The sequence below is a fragment of the Gracilinanus agilis genome, chromosome 2 (genome assembly GCF_016433145.1).
Source record: "Gracilinanus agilis isolate LMUSP501 chromosome 2, AgileGrace, whole genome shotgun sequence".
Lineage (NCBI taxonomy): Eukaryota > Metazoa > Chordata > Mammalia > Didelphimorphia > Didelphidae > Gracilinanus > Gracilinanus agilis.
The window spans coordinates 243,713,383-243,726,553 of record NC_058131.1 but is presented as its reverse complement, the minus strand read 5'-3'; the positions used below and the strand labels follow the sequence as shown (position 1 = coordinate 243,726,553).

General features: G+C 38.7%; 1 protein-coding gene across 1 annotated transcript in view; it reads right to left on the bottom strand.

Annotated features, from left to right (window-relative positions):
* DDX27 (DEAD-box helicase 27) overlaps positions 1-2,409 on the bottom strand; it is a 17,015-nt gene extending 14,606 nt beyond the window's left edge. Inside the window, exons 1-2 of the mRNA XM_044663820.1 lie at positions 2,266-2,409; positions 1,138-1,284 (exon numbers count right to left, since the gene is read on the bottom strand). Of these exons, the coding sequence (XP_044519755.1) occupies positions 1,138-1,284; positions 2,266-2,358 (240 nt within the window). The 5' untranslated portion in view covers positions 2,359-2,409. The remainder of the gene's footprint in view (positions 1-1,137; positions 1,285-2,265) is intronic.
* Positions 2,410-13,171: the final 10,762 nt, after the last annotated feature.

The following is a 13,171-nucleotide window of genomic DNA, read 5'->3' as shown; positions in this document are numbered from 1 at the left end:
CATGGGAAGGAAGGAAGGAAGGAAGGAAGGAAGGAAGGAAGGAAGGAAGGAAGGAAGGAAGGAAGGAAGGAAGGAAGGAAGGAAGGAAAGGAAAGAAAGACTAAATACACATACTCAGTTATTATAGAAATCTAGCTTACCTAACAAGGAAATAGGAGAGGAAGGAGGCTACCTCTGTTTTGAGGGAAGGAGTTTACACATAGTTCAAGAAAACAGATATAGAAACCCAAATGCCAGGTGGGCAGAGTGGGGACAAAAGTGTCTCTAAAACAGAGGCGTACTTGAGGCAGTCAATTCTTCTGCTTACACTTGGAAGATTTTTTTAGGGTTGTTTTTAGTTTGTTTGTCTGTTTTTGGTGGAGGGAGCCTCAAGAGAACACAGTACTCAACGATAAAATTAATATAGTTGTTAAAAGTTAAAGCAAAATTTGTCAATGGTTTAATGCATTCATTGGAGTTCTTTAAATATATTCTCCTAGGGACAAGGGGCCCCTACTGTACTATAAAATTATAATGATCAAGCTTGTTCCAAAAGAAGAAATAAGATAAGGCAACTCTTCCCCATTGTTTCTTTACAAAAATAGAGAATTTTGGGTGTAGAATATTACATGTAATATCAGATTTTTTTTTATACGGCAAGTCCCTGAACTTTTTCTTCTCATGTTTTCTTTATTATAGAGCAGTGGTGGTGAACCTTTTAAAGACCAAGTGCCCAAACTGCAACCCTCATGCCACATGTGAGCCACTCCCTTACTCCAGACAGGAGAGGTAGGAAGCACTCCCATTGTGCTGCTGGATACAGGGGTGTGTGAGGTGGAAAATGTCCTCAGGCTGAGTGGAGAGGGGAAAGTGAACAGCCCCCTGCAGCCCATGTGTCATAGGTAGCCACCACGGTTATAAAGATGGTTCTCTGAAGAAGGGGTAAAGAGAGACAAAGGAGAGGGATATAATAGTAAATATAGATGATGTAAAACAAAACCCACTGAAAAAATCTTATTTTGAAAAATTCATAGCATAACTCCAAATGGACCTCAGGGGGCAAGTTCATTAACTAATATTCTAGTCCTATAATCCATTCTCTTAACTCCAAAATAAATCAGGACCCATATCTTAAATTTCTTTATCACCAACACTCACCTTCTTCTTGAGTTGACTCATAACATCAGCCATGGCCCAGCTCCCATCATATGCTCCCTCCTTTTCAGTAAAAACAAAGTCTGGATTGAAATCAACACTCCGATTCTTCCTCAATGCCTTCTGTTTTCGGCCCAGAACAATGGGTTCCTGAATACAATAAAAGGGAGAAGTAGTGTTAGAATCAGTGCCCAAGGGAGTTGAGATAGGCAAGCCTAGGGTCTCACTCAAAATCTCTATTTTTTCTTAAGCAAATTTTTATACCTTTTAGAGAATTGGGAAGAAACCCTATGAAATCTATATTTACTAAGTAAAATCTAACAAAAGCCCTCCATTATTAAAATTGTCTTTTCAGGCTTCCTTCAAAGTAGTGGTCTTCTTTACCTTTCCCCAAACTTCCTTTCTTCCATGTCTTTGTTCATACCTGTTTTTCAGAGCTGAAATACCCTTCTAAGTCTTTTATCTTCACCTGCTGAATTATTTTGTTATTCAGTTATTTTGGCTGTGTCAAGACTCTTTGGGACCCCATTTAGGGTTTCTTTGCAAGATATACTGAAGTGGTTTGCCATTTCCTTCTCCAGTTCATTTTACAGATGAGAAAATGAAGACAAACAAGTTTAAGTGCCTAACACTTCGGTCACAGCTAAGTGTCTGGGGCCACATCTAACCTGTGTCTTCCTGACTCCAGGCTCAATGATATATTCCACTTCATGATCTCTCTCAATGAAAATGTTTTCTTCCTCCTTGAACACTCAAAGCTATTTGTACCTTTATTATGCATTCATTCTGTTTACCGACTTTCTAACATATTTATGTTTCATATGTTATAAACACTATAGGCTGTATGTTAACTGATCGAATCAACAGTTATCTATTTCCACTACTCCCATCCTCCAGCCAAGATAAAAAGGACCCTCTGTAGTGAAGTTGCTAGATAAATGTCAACCAATCAACTAGCAAGCATTTATTGAGCACCACCTAAGTGTCAGACTCTGAGATAAGCACTAAAATTATAAAGAAAAAAAGGAAAACAGTCCCTCCAGGATCTTACTCGAACTTTACTGACTCCTGGCACTTTTTTCCACTGAACCACGCTGCGACTCAGAAAAGAAACCGGCAATCCCCACCTACCTCTTCCTCATCATCTCCGCTATCCGACTCTGGTTCCACTGGCCCTTCATCATCTTCCCCAATCGTTCCGATCAAGTCTAGATCCTGAAGCATGGTGGATCCACAAACACTTCCCGTAGCGAGTGCCCAGATCCTACAGGACTTCCGCTCGAGTCACCCCCCCCACTTCCTTCCTTCCGCTACCATCGATTTACGCATGCACGGAAGTGGGGCGGGGCCAGCTACGTGTACAGAGGCAGGGGGCGGGGGTGTTAAAGGCCTTTGCCTTTCTCACGTCAGCGACTTCCTGGCTTCCAACTCTGCGCCGGCGCCCCAGCGGCTTTCAAAGCTTCTATCTCTGCACTGGTGCCCTGTGACTCTATGCTGGCTGGGCCTGAGAGAGAGTGGGGGAAGGGGGAGCGCCTGGAAAATGTGTTTTGTTAAATGGGCCGAGGCGGTCTCCTGAGAAGGCTGGGATTTGTACCTTGTCTAATAAATTTCTGGATTGTTTAAGCCAGGAGGGACCTTAAAAATTCTCTACTACAGCGTCCTCATTCTAACAAATGAGGCAGGAAGTTGTAGAAAGGAGCTAGCTAAAAGGAGGACGCGGAGTTAGAAATGGGAAGTGAATTAGAATTCATGAGGCCTTAGGCAGGCTATTCCTAAGTCATTAAGCATTTTTTTAAGACCTGCCAAGTGCCAAGCATCATGCTAAGCACTGGCCAGATAGGATAGGGTGGGAAACCGGTAAGCAAGTCAGACCTCAGAAATTCACTGGGAGAAGAGAGGGGAAGTTTTGAGGAAAATTGGTATGTGTATCCCAATGGATAGTTTAAGGATTACACATCTCTACTAAGTTTGTTCCTTCAGGTGTATTCACATGACCCCAGCTGGAGTTCAGGCCCTCATCCCTTCTTACTGTAATACTTCATTAACTTTTTAAAAGTTCATTGCTTGGCATGAAACCTTGGGAGCAGTTGCAGACTGAATAATAGACCCCAGGGTAAATGCTAAATATCCTTTTGTCTTAGGTAGTCTTTCCCGTTTGTATCAAAGACCCTTTCCCTGGAAGGCACACCAGGGCTGGAACCATCCCTGAGTATCTCTTGTGAGCACCCCCTTCGATAGCTCAGCTGGTAGAGCTGAGGACTGTAGATCCTTAGGTCACTGGTTTGATTCTGGCTAGAAGGATGAGTCTTCAGTTTGATTCTGGCTCTAAGACAGAAGGGTGAAAAAAAGCATAAGAGGCAGCGCAGGTCACAAACAAAATATGAGCCAGGCTTTTCAGCTAAGCACTAAGGATACAAATACAACAAAAAGTCCCAGTTCTCAAGGAGCTTACATTCTAATAAGGAAAAAACAACGCATTAAAGTAGATGTTTTATCTGGTAGGGGGCAGAACTTTTCTTGGATTAGCTGAAATATAAGGCAAAGAAGCTGAATGGTATCTTTCCTAACCTCATTTTACAGACTAGGAAACTGAGACCAGACAGAAGACAATAACTGTCCTCAAATTAGTGGCTGACCAGGTCTTTAGATTCCCAAAATATTATTTTTTTCTTTCTTTTTTTTTTAAACTATTCAAGGCTACCTCCTCTTCCCTATGCCAGCTGCCACATTGCCAATTTCTAAATTTCAATTTTTGGTATATACCCATAAGTATTGGTCTTTAAACATTTATCCCAGCCTGTGATTTCCCCTTGAAGTCCACTAAACTATAAATATGAAAATTAAACATCACAGTGATTTTTTTTGTGGAAGGCTCTATTTTCTAAACCCAATATCAAAGCACATAGTCTGACAAAGGATGTTTCCAACAAAAATAGAAATATAATATATTCTTTTCCTGAAATTAGGAGTCTCTTGGAAAATCCAGGATCTGAGGCTACTCTAATGGACATTAAACTATGAGCTGCTTAAAAGTAAAGACAGTGTACTATAAGAAACCTAGCATATGCTCAAAAATGATAAGCTAGGGGCAGCTAGGTAGGTCAGTGGATAGAGAGCCAGGCCTAGAGACAGGAGGTCTTGGATTCAAATCTGATCTCAGATACTACCTAGTTTTATAACCCTGGACAACTCACTTAACCCCAGTTGTCTAGTCCAGTGATGGCAGCAAACCTTTTAGAGACTGAGTGTCATTCTCGACCCTCCCCCTTACCACACATAGGGGAGGGAGAAAGTGTTCCCATTAGGCTGCTGGTATGGTGGAGAGGGGGAGGAGAGCGGCTGCACCTAAATCCCTCTGCCTTTCTAACAACAAACTCTAGTGGGAACCTTCCATGCCACTTCACATCAGCCTTCAGGACAAGCTTCTCCATCACCAACATTGCCTCCTCTAGGAACAAGGTCAAGGAGATATATGAATTCTGCCTCTGGCCAATATTCCAATGCTAGCCACTATGCCCTAAGGAGGGAATCCAAGCCTTCTACAAAGAGTTCATGCCTTCCTCTATTTGGGCTCCTGGAATGTAGTGGTGTTAGTCACCTATAAGCAACGGAAACAGGCCCTGCTAACTGTTCATGCTTCAAGGAAATTCCTTTCTGAGCTCTCTCCTGCCAGCTCTCTGCCTCATACCCTCCCCACCTTCTTTTTGAATCTAGGCTCCATCTAGCCCCAACTCCTTCCTTTCCCTCTTTTCCTGCCTCACCCCTGAGAAACTACTTTGCCCCTCTTAGAGTTAGGTACATTAAATCCTCCTCCATCCCCCTTCCTCTGCCACTGCAGCTTCACTCAGTTCTCAAGTACCTTACCCCTAATAAAGCTAGACCAGAACCATGCCCCACTCCCAGGATGTCTTGACTTGTAAGTCAATTTGATTTAAGTGAGGCCTTCCCCTCTCAGAATTAGATTTTTAAAAAAAAACAAAATCAAGAAAGAAATTAAGTACGTAAATCAAAATTTTTCCCTTAAATCTTTACCTTCTGCCTTAGAATCAATGCTAAGTATTGGATCCAAGGCAGAAGAGTAGTAAGGGTTGGGCAATTTGGGTTAAGTGACTTGGTCACACAGCTAGAAAGTATCTGAAGTCATATTTGAATCCAGGATCTTCATCTCCAGACCTGGCTCTCTATCCAGTGAGCCATCTAGCTGCCCTGTGATGAATAAAATTTTAGAAAAGTTAGATCTGACAGATCTCTGGAGAAAACTGAATGGGAATAGAAAGGAATATACCTCTTCTTCAGCAGTTCATAGCACCATTACAAAAATTGATCTTATAATAGAACATAAAAGCCTCATTACCAAATGCAGAAAAGCAGGATTTAAGAATGCAGAGTTGCATAAAAACTTCAACCTCATCCTATCTTCTAGTCATAGAAGTCCAAAGGCAATACAAAAGACAGGGTGACCAAGCTTTAAGTACTCCACAGTACCTGTAGCAGTCAAATTCATGGCTGTTGGAACAAATTGTTCTCATCCATCCATTCTGCCAGCAGAGGGCCTTCCCTAACTACTTCTCAAAGGGCATCTGCAACATGATCCACTGGACGCAGGACTCCATTCTGCGAGTAGCCCCCCCCCCCCCCTGCCACCATTTATAGGCTTTTACCTCCTCTATACCTGGGGAACCCAGGAGTTTGAGAATTCAAAGAAGAAGCCAGATGCCTTTGAAGAAGACAAATAAACAACCCAGAGAGAAGTACAATGGTCTTAGTTCCCTGGTGGTCAGCTCTGTTGCTTGGGACATCCACAGAAGAAGAGCATATAGGATATTTTGAAGATGTAACAAACTTAACATTTCATGAAAAAAAATGCATATGGTACATGAATGTAATAAAATATTACTGCACTATAAGAAACAATGAATATGATAAATAGAAGTGTGGAAGATTTACTGATGTAGAGTGAAGTACACGGAGAAAAGAAAAAGAATAATCATAATGATTTCTATCATATAAATGGAAAATACAACCACAAAATAATCAAAAGGGAACTTTGCAAAATTACAAAAAAAAGGGCAGCTGGGTAGCTCAGTGGAGTGAGAGTCAGGCCTAGAGACGGGAGGTCCTAGGTTCAAATCCGGCCTCAGACACTTCCCAGCTGTGTGACCCTGGGCAAGTCACTTGACCCCCATTGCCCACCCTTACCACTCTTCCACCTATGAGACAATACACCGAAGTACAAGGGTTTAAAAAAAAATTACAAAAAAAAAAGCATGGCTACAAAGGAAGCATATGAGACAACACTCATATGGCTTTGCAGAGATAGGAGGTTCAAGGGTGTGATCCAGTGCTATTTTAACACTTTTTCAATGTATGGGTTTTGCTGGTTTTTTCTTTTTCTTTCTTTTATTTTTTCCATTCCTTTTTTTCTTTAAAATAATATTTCTTATATGGGATCATTTTCTGGAAAGAGGAAGGATGCTCTGAAAAATTCTAAAGATGTAAAAAACAAGATACCAAAAAAAAATTTTTTTTTGAAAGAATATGGGAGGCAGATAGGAGGCTCAGTACATTGAGAGCCAGGCCCAAAGACTAGAAGTTCTGGACTCAAATATGACCTCAGACACTTTCTAGCTGTGTGACCCTGGGCAGGTCACTTAATCCCCATTGCCTAGGCCTTAATGCTCTTCTGCCTTAGAACCAATACACAGTATTAATTCTAAGATGGAAAGTAAGGGTTTTAAAAAAAAGGATATAAGGGGTAACTAGGTGACACAGTGAAGTTGGGAGGATCTGGGTTCAAATTTGACCTCTGACACTTCCTAGCTGTGTGACTATGGGCAAGTCACTTAACCCTTTTTGCCTAGCCCTTACCCTTCTGCCAGATAATACTAAGCCAGAAAGTAAAGGTTTAAAAAAAAAAGATATGCATTAAAGTGCAAATGACTCAAAGTATAGTATACATGAACAAATACAAAAGACAAAATGCTCAAATAGCCCATCACACTTGCTATATTCCCTCTAGAAAGCAAGGGCCATTTTTGTAGGAAAGAAAAGATATTTTGCAGTCATCTTAGACCTTCACTGTCCTAATACCTACAATTACATAGCAAGTACTGAGAAGATCCAGACCCTTCTTACATGGCTTTAGTTTTACTGCTGCAGTATTATTCTGTTGATATCCTTTGAGAAGTGAGCTATTAAAAATATCTTCCTCCTCTGCATGGCCAATATCACTGGTACCAGAATTAGGAAATCAAAATTGCATAAGAAGTAATTACCATGGCTGGAAATTCCCAAGTCCATTTCTCAGAATCACTAGTCACTGACCTATACTCAGAAAAAAGAAACAGAGACAGAAGACAGTGGCCAGAAATCGGAGGTTCAAAAATTTCAGTCACTTGGGAAAACATGTCTCTCACTGCTATGTGCTTTTTTTTTTTTTTTTTTAACCCTTACCTTCTGTCTTAGAATCAATACTAGGTATCAGCTCCAAGGCAGAAGAGAAGTAAGGGCTAGGCATTTGGGGCTGACTTGCTCAGTCAGGGTCACATAGCCAGGAAGTATCTGAGGCTGCATTTGAACCCAGGACCTCCCTTTTCCAGGCCTGGCTCTCTATCCACTAAGTCACCCAGCTGCCCCTATTATGTGCTTTTGCTAGAAAGTGCATTGGGAGAGAGAAATCCCCTCTGCCTTGCACTCCAGACGGTATATAGATATTTATTTTCTTTCTCCCTTAGAAGTCAAGGAACAAAAAGCAGGAAAAAAATGTTTTAAACTAAAATTATAATCTTGGGAGGAGACTTGGAAGTACAGATGAGGACTTATTGGAAGAGTCCAGTGTGTCCTTCCAGCAAAGGACCAATGTTTATGCTCCTAAAGTGATTAGGGTGAATATCCAATTCCATGGAATGCATTGCAGTCCTTCAATCAGTTCCCCTGGTCACCTTTGCCACACAGACAAATCTGTTAATATGAAAAGATGCAATCTGTAATGATGATGATTCGACAGCTTTGCACATAAGTCCAGCCTTTGATACAGTTCTAGCTGTCTGACCCTCTGCAAATCATTTAATCTCTTTGTGCCTCAGGCAATGCTTCCCCTACTAAAACCTGCAGAAAAGTTTCCTATGTGGCATTGATAAAGAGAATTTCTTCACTTGTAGCTCTCTACACAAATGGAATCACAGGTTTAAAAAAAAACTTATGTAAATGACACAAATCTAAAAATTCCTTAAGAATGTAGCCCAATCAGCTATATTGTCAATTATGTGTTATTAATATACTATAGTGTAACTTTTGATTGAACGTGTAAAATCTATATCAGATTGTTTACTGTATTGGCGAGGGGATTGGTAGGAAGGAGGGAGAGACTTTAGAACTCAAATTTTTTTAAAATTAATGTTAACATGTTTTTATATATAATTGGGGGAAAATAAGGTATTATTTTTTTAAAATAATGACTTTTAAACTATATGTGGCATCGTATTACTTTTAACACAAAATAGGACCAATTTTAGAAATTCATGGTAAGGTCAGAGTCTTGAAAGATATGTAAAAAGACAAATAGGATGGGGAACAACAAGGTGGCTTAGTGGACTGAGAGCCAGGTCTTGAGACAGGAGTTCCCTGGGTTCAAATATGGTGTTCAGTACTTCCTATTTGTGTCGTGAGATCCATATGTTGGAGTCCTGGTATTAAACCCCCACCCCCATCCTGACTCTTATACAAGGACTACAACTGCCTTTAACTGCCCCTTCTCTTAGAGTTCTGGGGGGCACTATGGAATTCTGTGATGCAGCTTGAACCCCTCTCAGAAATATGGATCCCACCGTGTGTGACCTTGGGCAGGTCACTTGACCCCCATTGCCTGGCCCTTACTGTTCTGCATTGGAACCAATACACAATATTGATTCTAAAATGGAAGGTAAGGGTCTAAACAAAATACAAAACTTGCTGAAATACCAAATTCACAATCTTCAACTGATTATTATGAAGCCAAATTGAGCATTTCATTACACATTCACATTTCTAGTAGAGTGGTTACTAACTGATCTTTAATGTGACATTGTTAAAAGTTTCCAATAGAAAAAAACTCCATAATTTCTCCCAATAGTTTATGTCTAATAATCTTTACTACGTCTAATAACTGTAAATTGAGTTACATTCCATCTCCTTCTCTCCTAAATAATGATAAAGAACAATAAGAAACTACTACTTTTTTATTATGGTGCTGGCAATAATTCTCTAGCTAAATATTCAAGTTGCTTGCAAACAGAAACTTGCCAAGTAGGCAGGCTACTTGTGGGGGTTCACTCCCTCCAGAAACATTTTCTTCACTTTTGTACTTTGCCCTATTATGTTATTGATTTTAAAGATGGAGGATAACTAGTCTAAATAACACCATCTGCCATCCTTGAGCCTGATGTCCGACTAGTACAATTGCTATTTAAACTTTTTACATTGTGTAATATCTACCCTGTGGCTCAATGTCATCTCCCAATAAGGCATCTTACAACAGATCCATCCTTGCATCATACAGCATCTAGAGGGAGTTGTAACTGAAACCTAATGAAAATGTTAATCAAATATACAAAACCCTCCTCATTCCAATACCTTATTTCTTCATTTTATTTTGTCGTTTTTTAATTAAAATTTTTATTTCGTTTTCCCCCAGTTACTTATTTTGCCACTTAAGAGAGTAAAAAGAGGAAAATAATGAATTTCACAGGATCAAATAATGCCAGAGTTAGAAGGTACCTGAGAGTCGATCTAGTCCAACCTGTACCTGAATAAGAATCTTCTCTTCAACTTCGCTGCAAGACTTTTGGTGAAGGAGATCCCATTACGTCCTGAGACAGCCCATTCCATTTTTGAATTGGTCTTATTGTTAGGATCTTTTCTCTTGTGCGGTCTAAATGTTCTTTTCAACTTCTCACTCCTCTTTAGGTATCCCCCATGTAGGCCAAAAAGAAATAATCTAATCTCTCTTCCATATGACAATTTTAAAAAATATATTACACACCTGGAATGTATTCTCTCCTCATCTCCACCTCCTGGTTTCCCTAGCTTCTTTCAAGTCCTAACTGAAATCTTATATTATATAGGAAGCCTTTCCCAATCTCTTCATTCTACTGTTTCCCTATTTTTCCTGCACATAGCTTGTTTGACCATATTTATTTACTTATTGTCTCTCCTTTTAGATCGTGAGCTCCTTGAGGGCCCAAACAGCCAGGAAACCTGGATTACAATCCTGATTCTAACACTTAATAGCTATGTGACCAAGGACAAGTGACTTATCTGCTTTAAGCCTCAGTTTTCCCATCTACAATACAGGGTTGAGAGTATCTGCATTTTATTTTGTATTTATATTTTATACCTCCCAGAGTTGTTTTGAAGAACAACACACTTTGTAAACCTTATAGTTGTTATCAAATATATAGTATTTATATGTACTATATGTAGTATTTGTAGTGTGTATATATATATATTACTATGAAATATCAATTAAACTTATCTAAGTATATATAATTATGTTAAGCTATAAAAATATCTACTGAATATAGCATTCAATTCAAAACTACCATTTCATGGAATACTATTGTGCTATAAGAAATGATGAACAGGATTATTTCAGAAAGAACTGGAAAGACCTTCATGGACTGATGCAGAGTGAAATAAGCAGAACAAGAACATTATATACCATAACTGAAATATGGTGGAATGATCCAATGTGATAGATTTTGCTATTAACAACAATAAAATGATCTAGGAAAAATCTGAGGGACTTATGACAAATGATGCTATTCATCTCCAGAAAAAGAACTGCTGGAAAAGAAATGCAGATGAAAACACATGGTTTGGCACTTTTTTATTTGAGTATATGATTTGGGGTTTTTGTTTTATAAGATTATTCACTTACAAAAATGAATATGGAAATATATTTTGTGTGACAATACATGTATAACCCAGACTGAATTGCTTGTCAGCACTGGTAGGGTTGAAGGAAGACAATATGTATCATATAACTTCAAAAACTTATGTGGAAATTTGTTATTAAAATCAAAAATCCAAATAGAAAAACCACAACTATCAACAGAAAATTCTTACACATTTTATTTTTATTTTTTAATTCTTAAAAATCCAATTCCCCCTTTAAGTTGGAGTAATCATAATGAACGATCCAATTTTTTGAGATCCACAGTTGAAGTGCTAAGACTTTGAAAACTTTTTAGATAATATTAATGATAGCTCACATTTATGTAATTTTAAAATGTAATATTTTATAGTTTGCAAAGAGACTGCTTTTGAGTGACTATGGACAATGCACATATACACTGAAATCCTTTTTTCACCTTTATAACTTTGGGCAAATAGCTTGAATGCTACAGTTTTCTAAATCTATAAAATGTGGGTTTTGGCCTTGTTAATCTCTAAATTACCTTCCATTTTTAAATTATATTATGATATTAATTAAGGAGGTCCTCTCACACTCCAGGACATCATGCACTCAGCTCTGTATCATAGGAAACTGAAATATCTGGGGTACTTCACACAACAAAGGGAATCTTTCTCAAAATTTTTTAATAATAGTCTATGTATTTACATCATACAACTGAAAAGCCTGGTTATAGAGGTGTCAAACCCCATGGTCCACAGGCCACAAGCTCCCTGCAAAACTCAGAAAACAGATTAAAATACATTTGGGAAATGTTTAACAAATAAAATAAACAAAAATACAATGCAACACAGATAACATCAATTTGTGGTTTTCTAAGTCAATATCCTGCCTGCTAGGATATGTTTCTTTTTCTTTTAAACTCTTACTTTAATCCATATCAGTTCTAAAGCAGAAGAGTGTTAAAGGCTAGGGAATTGGGTTTAAGTGATTTGCCTAGAGTCACATAGCTAGGAAATGTCTGAGACCAGCTTTGAACCTAAGACCTCCCATTTCCAAGCCTGGCTCTCTATCTACTGAGGCTAGCTGTCCTTAGATTTATTTATTTGTTTGTTTGTTTGTTTGTTTGATGAAAAAAAAATGTTTTAAAACCACACCTTCTGTCTTAGAATCAATACTGTGTATTGGTTATAAGGCAGAAGAGTGGTAAAGGCTAAGCAGTGGGGGTTAAGTGACTTGCCCAGGGTCACACAGCTGGGAAGTGTCTGAGGCTTGATTTGAACGTAGGACCTCCATCTCTAGGCCTGACTCTCAATCCAATGAGCCACCCAGCTGCCCTACCTAGATTTATTTTTAAACAAAATGTATTATAGCATTTGCCTTGGATCGAGTATCATTCCCTTCAAAGTAATCATCTTGGGAATCAGCAACTTTATTTCAATAATTTAACCATTGCATGAAGACTTTTAGAATTCATCTTTAGGATTTCTATCAAATTCTACTTTATTTTAAATATCTTAAATTTTTTAATGTTAATTTAGTAATTTCAAACAGAAACAGATATTTAAAGAGAATGTTCTATTCTACCTATCTGATCATTCTATCTCCTTCATTAGTCCTTCATCCGTATCTCGTCTCTTTCTGTCAGTATACCCCAGTCCTCTGTCCTGTACCTAATTCTTTTCTTTCTCTCTGTGGATGATCTAATCAACTCTCCTGGGTTCAATAATCATTTCAGCAGATGACTTTTAAATCTATATATTCACCTGTCATTTTTATCCTCAGCTCCAGAGCCACTTCAAACTTTTACATGTCAAAATGCAACTTATTGTTTTCTCCCCAAAAAAACCTTTCCTAACTTTTCTATTTCAGATGAGGGAACCACCATCCTTGCACTCATCCAACTTCTGGGTCATCCTCACACTTTTCATTCTAACTCACCCCAGAGCCAATTCTATTACTAAGTCCTATCAATTCTACCTTCACAATACATCTTACATTCTCTTCATTCACATGACCCCAAATCTAGTTTCCAGTCCTTGTCACCTCTCTGTTTTTAGTTGGCCTTCCTGCTTCCAATCTTGTCTCTCTCTAATCTCTCCTCCTTATAGTTGTCCCAAAAATGTTCCCAAAGCCTAGGTTTGA